Here is a 15,485-nt window from a genome sequence, read left to right as displayed (position 1 = left end):
CTAATTTACAATAACATCATCCAGACCTAATCAGCTGTTGAGTGATTGTTGTAATCAAACCCCCGGCTGTCCAAATGACTGGTCAAAGTAATTCTGCTGTACCTGTGTGTACGTGTTTTCTCACATCACCTCACACCACATCTCTCTCTCTCTCTCTCTCTCTATCGATCCTTTCATCTCTAGCCTATCTGTCTTTCTTTAATTCTCTATCTCTCCATCCCTCTCTAGCTGAATCTACCGCTGTGTATCTCTATATGTCTCTCTCTTTATCTCCATCTATCTCTCTCCATGTCATATATATCAATCTCCTTATATCTCTCTATCAATGTCTTTCTCTATCTCTCTTTTCTAATTTCTATCACTATCTCACTTTCTGATCCGATGATTATTGAGACTGTTTAAACATTACTCTGTGTATTCTTCTGTATACAGAATGCTTGTTTTATGGTGTTGACTATTTTTCCTGCTTCTAATTGTCTCCCACGTTCATATCTCCCCCTCGTTGTCTTCTTCCCCATCATATTTCCCCTCCGTCACTCATTCGCTATACCCTCTCCTACCTTTTATTTCCTCACTGTCCTTCCTCTCCTCAGTACACCTCTAGTATGAGAGCAAAGTACCTGGCAACCAACCGACCAGACCAGAACCGACGCTCTGTACCCAACGACCAACTGGACCCTGCCAGCCGACCTCACCCCACTGCCCGTCCACAGTCCTCAGTCCACTAGAGACCAGAGTCGCACCAGTTCATCCCAGTACTGCCTAAATCAAGTTCTTGAAGCCAATACACAAGGTCCAACTCAACAACGATGAGAGTATCAAGCAACACACAGTTTGTCAACACACAACACAGGACTCATCAACCTAACGCCTCAGCAAGGGACTACACTTTGATGGTCCAACTCTACTTCTCAACCACATTTATCAGAAGAAAAAAAAGACAGAAGAAATTCAATTTCTTCTCCTCGTCCTACCCACAATGCACTGTGGGTAGAGCGCCTTGGCTCCGCCTCGAGTTTCTTTTTCTCCTCAATGCTCATCTCGTCCACTGGGATCCGCAAACTGCCCTCAAATGGAGATAGTCACTCCCACCACACGCTGACACAAACAAGATCACACACACACACACACACACACACACACATTGTACAGAGCTGTAAATAGTAAACATGTTCTTTACTCTGATATCATAAAAAGTAGACTGTTGATTCATTACTGGTGATGTGGTGAGCTGTGTGTTTATCATGGAAACCTTTGCTGTATCTCTTATACACACACAAACAAACACACACACACACACAGGCGACCACACATCTGTATAATTAACAAGCCAGTGAATCAGAAAGCCATGTTTAGATAAAAAAGTTATCACCACATACACATTCTCTATAGCCTAACTTTGTAGTCGAACTAAGTTGACTTGAATTGTGAGCTTGAAAAGTTTGCCCACATGTTTCTTCATAATTGTTTAGGTGCACATGCAGTACATGAGTCGATAAACGCATTTCCAACAAGAGCCAGGAATCCTGAAGTGGACTGTGGGAACCAAGTGAGAGATAAAGGGCATAAGAAGGCTCAACCTGTGCCAAAAAACTCTAAAAAAACTGTGAGATGCCTGATTCTGTCCTCGTCTCCTACTCCAATGTCTCAGAAAAGGGAAAAAAAATACTGACTTGGAATGTTTCCCTCAGACTGTAACAGGAAAAGACACTTGAAACAGGAAAACGATGGACAGAAGTGGAATAAGACTCACTAGAAATATTGCGACTACACATTTTGCAAGGTGCTAAATAAGCCAGTTGAGGTCCATTGAGATGATCAGGTCTGAGGAGAGCAGATTTTCTTTTGTTACCTTAATGTTTTGTTTTCATTCAGGGATGTAATCAGATGAAGGAAAAGACGTAATCAATCCTTAATGGAACATTTGTGCAGAAAACTGTAGAAAAAAATTAATGTCCCTGGTATATAATGTTACATAAAAGTGTTACAGGGAAAGTCAAGTAAGAGGAGGGTTTTTTTTTTTTTACGTTTTATCATAAGCTGGAATTCGGGATGTGAAACTGTGACAAACTGTAGTGTTTTGTTTTTATTATTTACTTCCTGTGTTTTTTTTTTCAAATGGTGGCCTCTGATTGACCCTAAGCCACTATTATTTCATTTGTTTCTATAATTTTTTTTATTTTTTTAACCCACAAGCACAATTTCTCCTCAAGGTGACTCTGCACGATGGAGAAGTAAAAACACACTGCCTGGGACACTGCCGGTGGATTTTTTTTTCCTCCCGCTATAAAGCTCTCTGTACAGTGTATAAAAACTGTATCCGTGAACCTGTGTGTGTGACATCACTGCAGCCTGATTGGCTATTGCTCTATCTCAGTGTTACTGTGTGTAAGTACAGTGGTCAGTGTGTCTGACTGGCAGCAAGCAAGGGCCAGCCTATCTAGCCTGAGTCAATACAACACAGACGTTACGCATGCTCTCATACACGCATATTATAATACACACAGATACACACACACACACACACACACACACACACACACACACACACACACACACACCTGCTGTACAGGCATCTTCGTTAAAAACACACACAACAACTTTACAACTTTTTACCTGTTTACATTCACTTCTAGAGAGGTAGTAACTACAAGCCCCTTACTCAACTGTGACATCACACTGGTATCTGTTTGCATTCTGGGTGATGTAGTATGTAGAGGCATCGTTTCAGAAAAACCTGGAATATAGAAATTAGCACATTCTCTCAAACACATGTCAACCACCCATTCCTGTACAGCATTTTAATATGTTACTATTAATAATCAATGACCACTTCTCGTATTAGCGAGACAATCTTACCTGTGTGATTATACTAGAAAGAAAATGTCCATGTTATGGTAACAATGCTACCTATGGTCTAGAACTTTACAGTGTTTTTTTTTGCAACGTCGATGGAAACAATGTTAAGATCTGTGGGACTAGTCACTGATTAATGGCCTTTCATAATGTTTTTAAACTCTTACAACACTTCATATCGCAACATGTTTTTTTATTTTTCTCTGTCTTGTAAAAATCAAACTTTAAAGATAAAATAATAGCTAGCTGTTTTGTAGGAGAATAAAGGCAAGGGCAGCGTTTTTCCTCTCTTATTAATGGTGAATGACTCTGTCTTGCAATGTTTTAATAAGACTATTCCAGTGTCGTCTGTACACCTGACTTAAGAGGTTGTATTTTAAATCCTGTGCAATGAATTCTGGGATGAAACCCATCGGATACAGTGTGTCTTAAATAACAGCAACACTCAAGTTTAAGGGAAAGTCATGTTTTTGCGTGTATATGTGGTATTACAGGACTTCCAATACACCTTGGTCCAGATGTGTCAGACAAACAATGTTTTCTATGGCTGTTTTTATTTTCTGATGAATTAACTAAGATATTAATGATGTACATGTCAAAACTGTGGTTATGATATCATTCTGGAATAAATGTTTTAAAAAAAGGAATTAAAGCAACTTTAACATACTGAGGAAAGCTGTGTTTTTTTCCGATGAAAGACAAGAGGTTTCTGTCTTGATGTAACTTGTAATTCACAATCAGGGTGCAGTGCTCCTAAGTGTCAATTAAGCTCCAATTACTCTTAATCTGCAATGATCATACAGCTCGGGGGAGTGTTAAAGGACCACCGCAAAAATATGATTTTCTCTGGTACTACTTGTTTTTGTTCTGCCCAACTCCAACTGCTACACCTATTAATATCAGCCTTATTCTATTATCATTTAAAATGTTAATATGAATCTAAGAGCTGCTCAACTTCAACTTCATAGTCATTATAGTTGCTGATGTTAATTATCAATCTATTATCATACTTTGTTGTTACTACTAATACAACACGTTCTCACTGACATTGTAGCTATAAATCTATCTTATTCATTGTTGTTGTTGTAGTAGTTGTTATTGTTGTTGCTCTGTTATTCTCTACTGTATGCGTCTTTTCTTTCGGCATCTTTATCCCACTTTCCAAGCAGCACAGATTCGACTGATGCCTGTTCAACAGGCTTCTGTCTGTTGAAAGGCTTTTTTAGTTTGCCATTGTTAATTTGCTAAATATTGCCAAGTGCTGTGCTCATGGTGGATTAATGTTGGGTCTTTTTAAATAAATATTATAATAAAGAGTATAATCTATACCCACTCTTTTTGTTAGGTATCTTGAGATAAAAAAATGTATATATAGAATACTTATGTTTCAGATGAGAAACCAGCATTTCTTGGAATAATATTTTGAGTTGTTCCCTCTCCAAATTTTCTTAAAATCAGCATCTTAGGGCACTGGTTTAGCAAGTCTTAGACAGTGAAACAGGCACCCCATCTACAGAGGCACAGATTCAACTCCCAGTCCTGTCAGTAATTGGTGCATAATTCCCACTATTTCTCCTCATATTCCCTGTTGATCTTCAGCTTTCAAATCAATGGCAAAAGCTCACAAAATCTATATAGTAATATAATATAGCGAACTTGTTTTTGGATTAATCTTGACGATTGCTTGTATTAGATACATGTGTCATTTTACTCTCACTGTATAACTGTATTAAATACACCCATTGTTTGTTGCTAGTCTGTGCACTACTGCATGCAGCCAGCAGATGTCACACTTGGTTTGCACAATGGGAGAGAGGCCATTACACAAACATGTACACATCGGGACTTCAGTCTGTTCCGTTAAGGAAGTTGAGTCCCCACAGCATAAAAGAGTAAAACAAGCCCACATTAACACACTGATTACTCAGGTCACTTTTGCCCACATAAAGATTTTCATTAACTAACATGAACTAACCGTGACCCTTAAACCCTACCCTACTGTCACCAACAAGTCCACAAATGTTTTTTCTCTGATGGGATACGGCCAACCCCAATCGACTGGTCTTTATTCTGAAAAATGTCCTTGAAAGTAGGCTATGTCGTACCCACACATAGAAAGTCATGCTGTTAGCTAGTGTTTTGCCTTTATCTTTACTGGGCCGTGTTTTAGGCTCGATCAGATAAGAGGACTGCTGTTGTTTTAGTGCGTGTGCGTGTGTGTTTTGGAATTTGTAAGGCTATGAGTTCAGTGGTGGTTCTGTCTCCAGACAGGAACCCAGTAGCTCATAAACAAGGTCAAAGACAAAAGGTCAAAGCCCCGTTTCTTAGTATGTATGTAATGTAACAAGAACACAATCTCAGGAACACAATCAAGTATTTGACCAAAAACTGTTTTTATTAACTCCAAATTTGATATCTACGTACAGTCCAGATACTGGAAAGATCATGAACATTTCAGATTCTTAATTTTATTATACATTTATTTATTTAGGTACAGAATGTAACTCAACGTCTCGCGTTCAGTTGTAACAGCTGCTTTTAAAGCACAGAAAGATTAAGGACAACCCAACATGAGTCATTTCTCTAATAAACCTATTAGTTTATATCTGTTATAGTGCTACTGTATAACTCTTTAAATGTCAAACAGCATAACACATTCATAATCCACCCATTTAAATTGATAAAGGAAGAATGTTTTGTCACAGAGGCCTAATGGTATGGTTTAAAATGCAAAACCTGAGGATTAAAAAAAAGTTTGTTCATTTTTGGAAAATACCATTATTTGCCTTCTTATCAAAACTTAGATGCTTCAAAGCTTGATCCAATGCTTAGCAAAAAGACTGGCGACAGGAGAACAGCTAGCTTGGTTTTGTCTGGATTATCTTGTTTTATCCAGCACTGATTTAAGTCACTTATTAAAATGTTTTGCATTGTTAGTTTACACACACTTACATATATGAATATGTGGTTTTACAGGAGGTTACGTTGGACAAATTCCAAGCTAACTGTTTCCTGTTAGCAAAGCTAACTGCTAGCTTAATACTATAAATGTTGAGATGCTTGTTCTCAACATTTCTTTAAAAAAAAAATGTTTTTTTCTTGTGTGTTTTTGTATCACATGATAAATTTCATGCAGCAGAAATAAAACATCAAAGTGCTCAGTCATCATGATATCAGAGAAAGGATAATACTGAACACTGACAACATAAAACTTCAGATATGGAGTCTGGATTCTACAAAGCCATCAAAATCCCACTTGTGTTTTTTGCCTCTTCTCTTTTTAAAAGTCTGCATTGAATTCCCCCAGCATAAGAGAATATTGAGTTAAGGCACGCACTTAATAATTGTCCTCCACCAGACTGTGTGTCTCTCTTGATGGGTGTTAAAGTCACTGGGATCTTGGGCACCAAGGAGTGTCTGGGTACAGCAGACAATGGAGCGACCTGAACCTGAGAAAAAGAGGGAAATGAGTGTCACAATGCCTGGAAGCTGCCCACTGGGGATTTCAAACATTAGATCATGAATACAAATAGTCTTGTGCATACATCAACAAACACACAATAAACAAAGCCAGGAAACTTGTCGTAGTAGTAAAACATTCACAACGAGAAGCCCTTACATAAAGGAGGACTGTAGTACATGTTTGCACAACTCAAGCCTTTCCTGAAACTGACAATTAAAAAAAACACACAGTGTGTACTATTGATTGTACCAATGATTTCTTTTTCAATTAACCCCTACATGCCAATATGTCAACAAGCTTATTACAAGCTGATTATCTCATCTCACCCTCCATCCCTCCCTGTAGCACAATGCCATCAGTGTCAAGGTACGCAAGAATGACAATTAGCCAGATTCTTTGCACAATAACACAATGACTGAACAGAGAACAACACCAAACAGAAGAAAGAAGGGACCAATAAAAAATAAACCTGCTTTATATCAGGAAGCCTGGAGATAAGATCAGGTTTTTCTTTGTTTTGTTTTGTTTGCCTTTTTGGATTATATGTCTTTCCCCAAGCAGCAACATACGGTGTTGAAAAATGAAGCCAATGCAGAAGTGCAAAACCCTGCAGATCCCCAAAAGTCACATACACACCACATTCAAAAAAGCCTGTTTTTACAGCAGAACTTAACATGTTCACAGCATGGTACAAAACACAATATTGGTCTGATTAGTTGTTGTCCTCCTGGGCACCCACTGTACGAGAGGTGAATATTTCTTAATAACACATCCGTTTTGATTTTATGAATGAAACATGTTATCTATAGCTGGAGGCGCGCAGCTTACCTGATTGACAGGTGGGAATGACGTAAAAAAAAATGTCTGTAGGCTTAAAACTTCAGCTCTCAGCCTGTCGTTAGATCACTCAGGCTTTGACTATTGCTTTGAGTATCTTTTGCTTTCTTTTGTGTTATGGTCAGAAAAAAAACCAAGGCTATTGAAAATTGTCTGGCTGTTTTGTGACCCCCCCCCCCAAAATGTATCATTAACCATGAAATGATGCTAGTTGTAGCCTTGGGTGTTCAACCGTTTAATGCGGTCTATTTTACATAAATACATATAAGCAAAGCTCCACCAAACAAATGTTTTACCTTGTAGGATCTTCTTTTAATGACAAAGGTCCTCTCAGGTTCACCGTGTTTTTGCTGTTTTCTACAGTGCTGTAGCTGAGTGTCACCTAAAGAAGGTTGAACAAACAAATACACAAGCTGTTTAAACATTTGGCAGATAAGGGAGTCTGTTTGTGTGAGTGTGTGTGTGAATGTGTGTGTACCTGGCTGTGTGCATCTGAAACCAGTCCGAGGTTTTCCAGGTGGGAGTGGAACAACGCTGAGCGGATGAGGCTCACACCAAGCAGAGCTTCCACAATGTATCCTACAGTGCAGTCATCTGGAAGGTGAATGTGCTCAGCTGTTGTCATGAAAGAACCATCACTACACAGAGAAAAACAAGAGTTACATTAGGGGAGAGTCTATAATAGCTCTCAAACAATCTCATCGCTCATCGAGGTGAATATTTACCTGGCCCAGGGCTTCATCTTGAGCGCGAGGCCTTGACTGAGACAAAAGCCTGCTCCTCCTGTGGCAAACCAGAAACGCACCTGCTTCTGCACACACACAGACAACATATTATTATTATCATTATTATTATTATTATTAAAGCTGCAGTAAACATTTGTTTTGCTGTTTGTATTGTGTCTCTCTTCGGGGCCAGTGAAGATCTGACTTTGTGTTTAGCCAAACCCAGGAGATAAACATCTTTATTTTTCTTTCTTTCACTTTCATCAGAAGCAAGGGACTAACTACCAAACGGGGTTAATCACAGGATTAAGTCACCGTTCAGGGAAATGATCCCTTAAATAACATATTCACATTTTTAAAAGGAAATATAGGCAACCATTGGGATGACAAATTGATCCAATACAGTAGTTCCAGAAATTGTAGTTTCACAATGAAGTTTTGGGAGACATGACCAAATAAAGCTTACCATTTCAGTGGGGCTGAGCCTCTCCATGGCCTCTATTGGTCTCTCAAGGCTGGGCCGGCCAATGTAAATGTCCTGAGTGTGACTGTACTGAGACAAGAGTTTCAGGAGTGAGCCGACGTTCACGTAGTTATCATCATCAACGTGACAGAACCACCTGCAACAGAGGTTGTTTAAAGTTAGTAAAAGAATACTTGTATGTTTAGGACAAGGCTTTGTTACTGCGTGTGTGTCAAGTATGTCTTACTTCTTGCCAGAGGTAATAAAGGCATCATATTCCAGAGCCATTTTACAGGAGAGGGCCTGACGATTGTGGGCAGCTGAACAGTTGGTGTTGATGAGGTGAGCTCCTAGTAATCAATAAAATACAAAATCAATAACCAATATTTCAAACAGAGGGGTTGGAAATATTAAAAAAAGAACTGTATGGATTTGATGAAGAAAATTTGAATAAATGTTTGTTTCACAAGCAAGTCAGACATTTGGATCCTATTATAGCGTGACTGCTTGATAACAATTTATTAAATATCCACATTACAGATCTAGTTCTGTAATCTGTAATGTGGATATTCAAGAAGAATACCTTATTGGAAGTTAAACAACTGTATTACTGAGATGAGGAAAGGCCCACTGATTAGACTGACTTCCTGCACCTCGTGGAAACACAGTATTGCCCAGTCAGCAGCCTGGTTCCTGCACTATGCAGATAACACTGCAGCTACTCAGCTAAAACTATGTTTTTTTCTGTGTGTGTGTGTGTGTGTGTGTGTGTGTGTGTGTGTGTGTGTGCTGCTCACCCATCCTTTTCCTTAGCCTCTCGTCCTCTCCATCAGTGAACACGTACGTCTATGGAAAAGAACACAAACACAGTTCATGTTATTCCAGCAGCCCGTAGTGAACAGCAGGGAAACAAAAGCACTGTCACACAGAAGTACTCATTGCTCCGCCGTCTTCGATTGTAGACGATTGTTTTTAATGATGTCAGGTGAAAGATCCCACTGTTCCGTCTCTCACACACATGCTTACGTACAACACCACACAAGCTAGCAAGTGACGACGCTAAATTGGATGGAAGCCAAGACAAAAGTTCTGATCTTGTTCATCAGCAGCCGAGCAGCTGTGTGTGTGTGTGTGTGTGCGCACACACGTGTGGAAGTGTGTTTACGTGATGAGTGAAGGGGTTGAGGGTCACTGCGCACTCAGGAAGCCATGCAGACCCCTCAAATTTCCACAGGAAGTGAACACACACCCCGGGTGCACACAAAGAACTGTCTGTAAATATTGTGTTGGCTCCAGGACAATAGATGTGAAATGAAACAAAGACAATGAGGTTACACTATTGCATCTCAGCTTTTATGTAAGACTTTCTAAATCTGTATTGTTAGAACAGTGAAGGACATTTTTCCTTGGCCACAAATAGTCCTAAAATAGAAGAATTTTTGGTAATTCATTTCACCACTGGGAGGACTACTGAGGAGAAGACTTGGGGCCTGGTTCTGAAGGTTTGATCAGGCACCTTTTATTGGCAGAGCTTAGGGGGGGGGAGGGATTGTAGACCTGGATGAGGGAGTTTAGGGAAGAAGGAGCCAAGTTTGTTGTCATTATTTTAGTTGGTCCAAGTTGGATGCTGATCAATGGTTGATCAGAAAGACTGGCTGGGATAACAAGAAGCTGTATTCTTTAAAGAGCCCATATTATGCCCTTTTTGGGGTTCGCATATTTAATCTATGTATCTACTTTTGTACGTTCACAATAGCTAAAGTTCAAAAAAAGTGTCTGTTTTCATGTACTGCTCCTCCTTGCTCCCTCTACGCTCTGAGTCCGTCAGCTACACTCTGTTGAGCCCACACTGTTAGACCCCACGTGGGCCAAGTCTGCTCTGATTGGTCTGCCGATCCGCTCTGTCGCTATTGGTCAGTTGCTCAGCACGCGTCTCGGAAATTTCAACATGAGCTGCAGGGCTTGCCACAACAATGGGCTTAGATCAGTGATCTCGCACTGACCATGACGTTGGACTGACAAATTTTTATCGAGGGGGGCTAGAACCGAGCGTTACATGCACAGGACACTTGGAAAACACACTAAAAGGGCATATAAAACCAGAAAAAGCATAATATGGGACCTTTAAGAGACAACCTTCAGTGTTGAAAATAAAGTCAATGCAGAAATGCTTCGAGTGTCCACTTGAGGCTGGCTCCAAAAGCCCAGGGAATCACATACACCCCAAAAACCCTTTTTTTTTTTTACAACAGAAATGCCAAAAAAATATGGTTTTTTTTGTCTGAAAATCTCATGTCTTTATTGGCACACATTGTAGGGTGGAACATTTAATTAAGCTAATCTACCATAGATAAGGGGTGATATATTGAGACAGCATTTACAATACGGCAACCACCATGGTTGGGCTTGGAAGTCATTCACTAAGGCATTAAATCAGTCAAGTTCATTTCAGCAACGCTGCATGGGTCCTTGAAGTATTTAAAATGATCAAATGAATAGTGTGAGACTGCATGAGAACTCTGAACATGCAAATCAACTGATCAATACTTGATGGTTTGCTGCAGTGCAGCCTGGGAGTAGATCAGTGGGAAAGATGCCAGAAGTCTGGTTGTGCTTCTGTAATGTGGTGTTTGCAGCAAAAGGGAGTGTGTCTCTTTAAATAACATAACTAAGAATGTGTTCTAGACTTGCTCTTTTATAAGTGTCCTGTCCTTGTTATGATTTGGTGCTGTTTCAATAAAAAATATCCCAATTTTATTTATCCCTCTTCATAAATCTCACTTCAGATGTAAAGGTCTGCACTGCAACCTCATGTGCGTTGTTTAATTTATAATATGATGAATCTGAGCAGCTAGAGAATCTTTTTTTTTTCAACATTTTCTAACTACACTGAACACACTCCCCTGATGATTCCACTTTGCAGCTTCATTGCCAAGCTGCACAAACTCGGTAAAAAAAAATCTTGGCTACAAGTCTTGTATTCCAAGAGAGAGAGGGGGAGAGAGGGGGAGAGAGGGGTGGGGGGGTAAACAGCTGTGATTTTTTGTCAGCCTTTTTTTTCCACTACTGCCTCTTGAGCCTCTAGAGAGAAGTCAGCTTCTTGGTTTGGTGTCTGTCTGTGTTGTACAAGGAAGGGAGGAAGGTGGGGAGGGTGTGTGTGTGAAGAAAAAAATGTGGCTGCGAGGAGTGGGGGGGGGGGGAATGGGTCAGTAGACCACCAGCTTTACGACACAGGAAACAGCAGCAACAACAACAATCAGGGCAGGAGAAAGTGTGTGTGAGTGCGCATGTGTGTGTGCATTTTAAACTTCCAATGAGAAATCCTAGAGTTCCCAGGGCATGTGTGTTTGTGTAGGTAACACTGTGAGAACTTGTGTGTGTGTGTGTGTGTGTGTGTGTGTGTGTGTGTGTGTGTGTGTGTGTGTGTGTGTGTGTGTGTGTGTGTGTGTGTTTCCATTACTCAGCAGTCTTATAGGATAGAGGTGTGCCTGGGAAACAGGTAGTGTTACACACACCTGACCGTGAGAGCCGATGCAAGAATGCGTCACACACACACACACACACCAGCTGATTTCCCCGACATAAGCTCTATTTTCATGTCAACAGTGTGTTTGTGTGTGCGCGTCTGTGTGTTGCAGCAGATGAAACATGAACGATTCTCAGAGGTTTAAATGGGAATCAGAGCGACCACTGTCATCGCCACACTCACGTCTGTGTTCTATTAGGAGCTTTGAAGCGGCTGGGTGCAGCTTGCCACAAGCCCATGTGTTTTGTAGCAACAGATTCGTCTTTGACTCAATCACCACAGTGACCCAAAATGTTGTCTGTTCTACTGTTTGATCTGAAATATTTATCTATGAGACTGTGTCTAATGTTTAACTTGGAAAACATGATCAGTGGCAGGAGGAGAGTGCTGGTTTTCTGATTCATTCATAGGTCAAAACAAACATTTTTAAGCAACTTAATTGTAAATCAAACAAGAATTTCTTTGAACCAGAAAAAGAAAAGTATTCTAATTGGTCATATTTGTTATTTTTTTTTAAATCTTCTGTGATATTTAACTAATTTTCACACAATGTTAAGCCCTGTTCACATCTGCAACTCCTGAAAATGTCCTGAAATATTCAGGGTGAGCTGCATGAGGAAACACAAACAGTCAAATTTCCAAACTGTATCCAAATTTTACTCAGCTGCTGACTAAAATTTCCGCATCTGGGGAACCGATGTGTGAACGCAGTAGGAAATATTCACTGCCACAATTAAGTGGGAGGGATTTGATGACATTTATATCCCAGCGGTTGGTGTGATCATCCTGCACTTCTAAAAGCTGCTTCACGCTCTTTTAGTTAGGCATTATGTTCTTATTTTTTGATAGAGTGAATATGTCCTATACAACGTAACGTTGATATAATAGCATTAAACTGTCATCATAACTGCAGACTCTGTTACTCGTACGCAATGCCATGATGACAGGGAAAACGTCCTGATGTTTGTGAATAAGCTACTCACAAAGATTTCAGGGGCAGGTTTTCAAATGTGTCAGTATTACCTTTAAAGTGTTACCTTCAGAGAGATAAAGACCCTGGGAAGCATTTTTTAACACAAGGAACTGGTCATAGGCCATATCACAATTTGCAATAAATCAAGAAAAAAATGAAAATAATCATTGGTCGTAGCTGTATTCAGGTTGTTTACTGGTGTAAGAGACACAAAAGTTCAACACTTTATTAGACATAAAAGTCAGACACTCACAAAGCACTTGTGTAAATCACCAATTTAACACAGTAATATAAGCTGTGAAGTACCAGGGTTGAAAGTGCTCAGACTTAAGAATGACTCCTTTATTACTTAAATTAATGGGTTGATTATACCATCATATTGAGAGAGGTATTTTAGTGCACTTATAGAAGATGTACCAGAAATAACATGGGAGTAGTAAGTGCTGCTTCCCTATCTACTGGTGGAAAAATGACCCTGCATGTAAATTGCACTGGTGTTTTTTTTTTTTTTTTTTTACTTTCCAACTCTGAAATTGCAAACTACTTTCAAATGTAATTTCCTCCTCTCACATTTCAGATCTACACGTTTTTTATGATGTATGGGGGTGTTTTTTTTTCAAAAATCACAGTCAGATCTCCCCCACTAAACAATTGTTTTGTTTTTGCAGACCACAGACAAATCTGCATCTCATAGAGGCGGGTCTATTGAAATTCATTTATCCATCTGACTCCTGAAGTATTGTCCTTCCTGTCTACATGTCCCACCCTGGTCTGTCAACACATGGGCAGCAGTGTGGTCAGCTCTGTTTAAGCCCCTCAGATCTCCCTCTCATGCATGACAAAAGGCCTCAATCTCTGTTTTACAATTGACTGGCTGGAGAGATCAAAGAGGCCAGAACATTTCAGGGGGGAGTTATGACTTGATTGCAATTGCAGCAGGAGATGAGGGACACACACTGATATAGAAAGTAGCCTATTCACAAGGACAGATGAAGTACAGCTGTGATCTTAAAAGTATCAGTCCAGGTTTTACTGGTTCACACTTTCCTTCAGGTGACCAGTCATCAGCTAATACACCACGTTAACACAACAGCAACAACTACAACATTGAGTTACAAGTTAATTCAGGTTCTACTTGATTGCCTTATTCCCCAGTTTTGGAACTGACATGTATCCAAAATCACAATTTGACCTTTTTTTTTTGAAAACAGCGAATAAAGCACAACACTGAATTGGAACTATACTGTCTTATAATCTTATAAAAAGCTCGCTGTAGTTTATGACTCTCCAGGGTTAAAACTGTTTCAGCTGTTGTGTTTTGGGAGGCTATACTTTTAAAGTTAGGCTATAATCACATTTCTAAGAATTTCTAAGATAGAAAAAAAAAAAACAGGCCTTTCTGAGGTAAAAACTTTAGTTTACTTTGACATGTAGTCCTATCTTGTCGTCTGTAGCCTTTCGGCAGTAGCTCACCTGTTGCATATTTCTGGAGATCCAGGTGTCCAGCAGCAGCTCCAGCCTCTGCCGGTGATATCTCAGGGTGCTTTTCACCGCTATGAACACGTCCTCCGGGAACAAGAGCTCCATCGGCCGTGGGGGAGCGCTTCTCCTCGAGGGGCCCGTAGTCGCTCTTCTCTCCCGGGTCAACTTCCTGAAATACGCCGAAAAAACTTTCCCGCCGGCCGCCTCTGCAGCTGCCGGAGGCTCCGCCGGGTCAGCGCTGCCCGGCTGTCCGACAGTGAAGACCATCATCCCGGTGACGAGCAGGCAGGTGACTGCGGCAGCCGCGGCGCGTGGTTCTACCGCGGAGCTGAATGTGCACGCGGGTTTCCACATTGTGTCTGTTTGTGAGGCTTTACAGTTTCCTTCATGGACCATTAAGAAAGTCTAAGAAACTGTCTGCTTCAGTTTACAGCAACTTCATGGTTTAGGCACAGGAGTGGGTGACCCCACTGAGTGATTGTCTACTTTAACTGTGTGTGAAGTTAGAAACTCCACCAGTGGGCGGGGCGGTGTTTTTCATTCATCCTATGGCAGTCTTGAGCGCTCTCAGTGGGCGGGATTAACCAACAGAGGCGGCGAGGCCTCCGCATGAACGTCCACATGGCAGCCGCAGAACATTAACTTAAAGGCTACTTCTATTAACAGAATTCGTATGAAAGTAAGCGTGGAGGCGATATTTCGAGAGGAATTCAGGCATAAAATAATAGCAGCATAATGAAGGTATTAAAAAAAAGGAAATTATGAGTACAGGCTTTTTATCCACAACATTTAAAGTCAGAAGGAACAGAGATGTTTTTAAATGCTTTGACGATGTGGGATGTGCATTAGGTCTGCACTCAAATAGTGTATTGGGGACAAATTCATGAAAAGACAAAAACAAAATGTGTTGGTTTTTTTTCCAAAATATTTGTTGCACCATTTTTGCAAATATTGGATAGACCAGCTATATAGAACAATGTTGGGACAGATATTGGGGGATGACATGCATCAAAGGGCTGAGGTCGGATTCAGACCCACAGCCGCTATGATGAGGACTTTAGCCTCTGTACATGTGACATGACACAACCGCTGTGCTATTCCACCATAAAGCCTACTTTATACCTGAGGGTTGCATTATGCTGAACCAACTAAAAAACACA

General features: G+C 40.4%; 2 protein-coding genes across 3 annotated transcripts in view; one reads left to right on the top strand and one right to left on the bottom strand.

Moving 5' to 3' along the window:
• The window catches only part of LOC132987917 (protein tweety homolog 3-like), a 28,056-nt gene extending 24,534 nt beyond the window's left edge, over positions 1–3,522 (top strand). For both annotated transcript variants that reach the window (XM_061054927.1, XM_061054918.1), the window contains exon 15: positions 594–3,522. In XM_061054927.1, coding sequence (XP_060910910.1) covers positions 594–728 — 135 coding nt within the window. In that variant the 3' untranslated portion in view covers positions 729–3,522. The remainder of the gene's footprint in view (positions 1–593) is intronic.
• Positions 3,523–5,304: 1,782 nt separating this feature from the next.
• On the bottom strand, positions 5,305–14,808 carry LOC132987910 (beta-1,3-N-acetylglucosaminyltransferase lunatic fringe-like). The gene is made up of 8 exons (XM_061054905.1): positions 14,317–14,808; positions 9,142–9,190; positions 8,592–8,694; positions 8,348–8,501; positions 7,882–7,967; positions 7,635–7,794; positions 7,453–7,538; positions 5,305–6,305 (listed from the first exon to the last, which is right to left on the bottom strand). The coding sequence occupies exons 1-8, from the start codon at positions 14,719–14,721 to the stop codon at positions 6,245–6,247; spliced, it is 1,104 nt and encodes a 367-aa protein (XP_060910888.1). The 5' UTR covers positions 14,722–14,808; the 3' UTR covers positions 5,305–6,244.
• Between the last annotated feature and the right edge of the window lie 677 nt (positions 14,809–15,485).

Source organism: Labrus mixtus, chromosome 2 (assembly GCF_963584025.1).
Source record: "Labrus mixtus chromosome 2, fLabMix1.1, whole genome shotgun sequence".
Classification (NCBI taxonomy): domain Eukaryota; kingdom Metazoa; phylum Chordata; class Actinopteri; order Labriformes; family Labridae; genus Labrus; species Labrus mixtus.
This window is presented reverse-complemented; position numbering and strand designations above follow the sequence as displayed.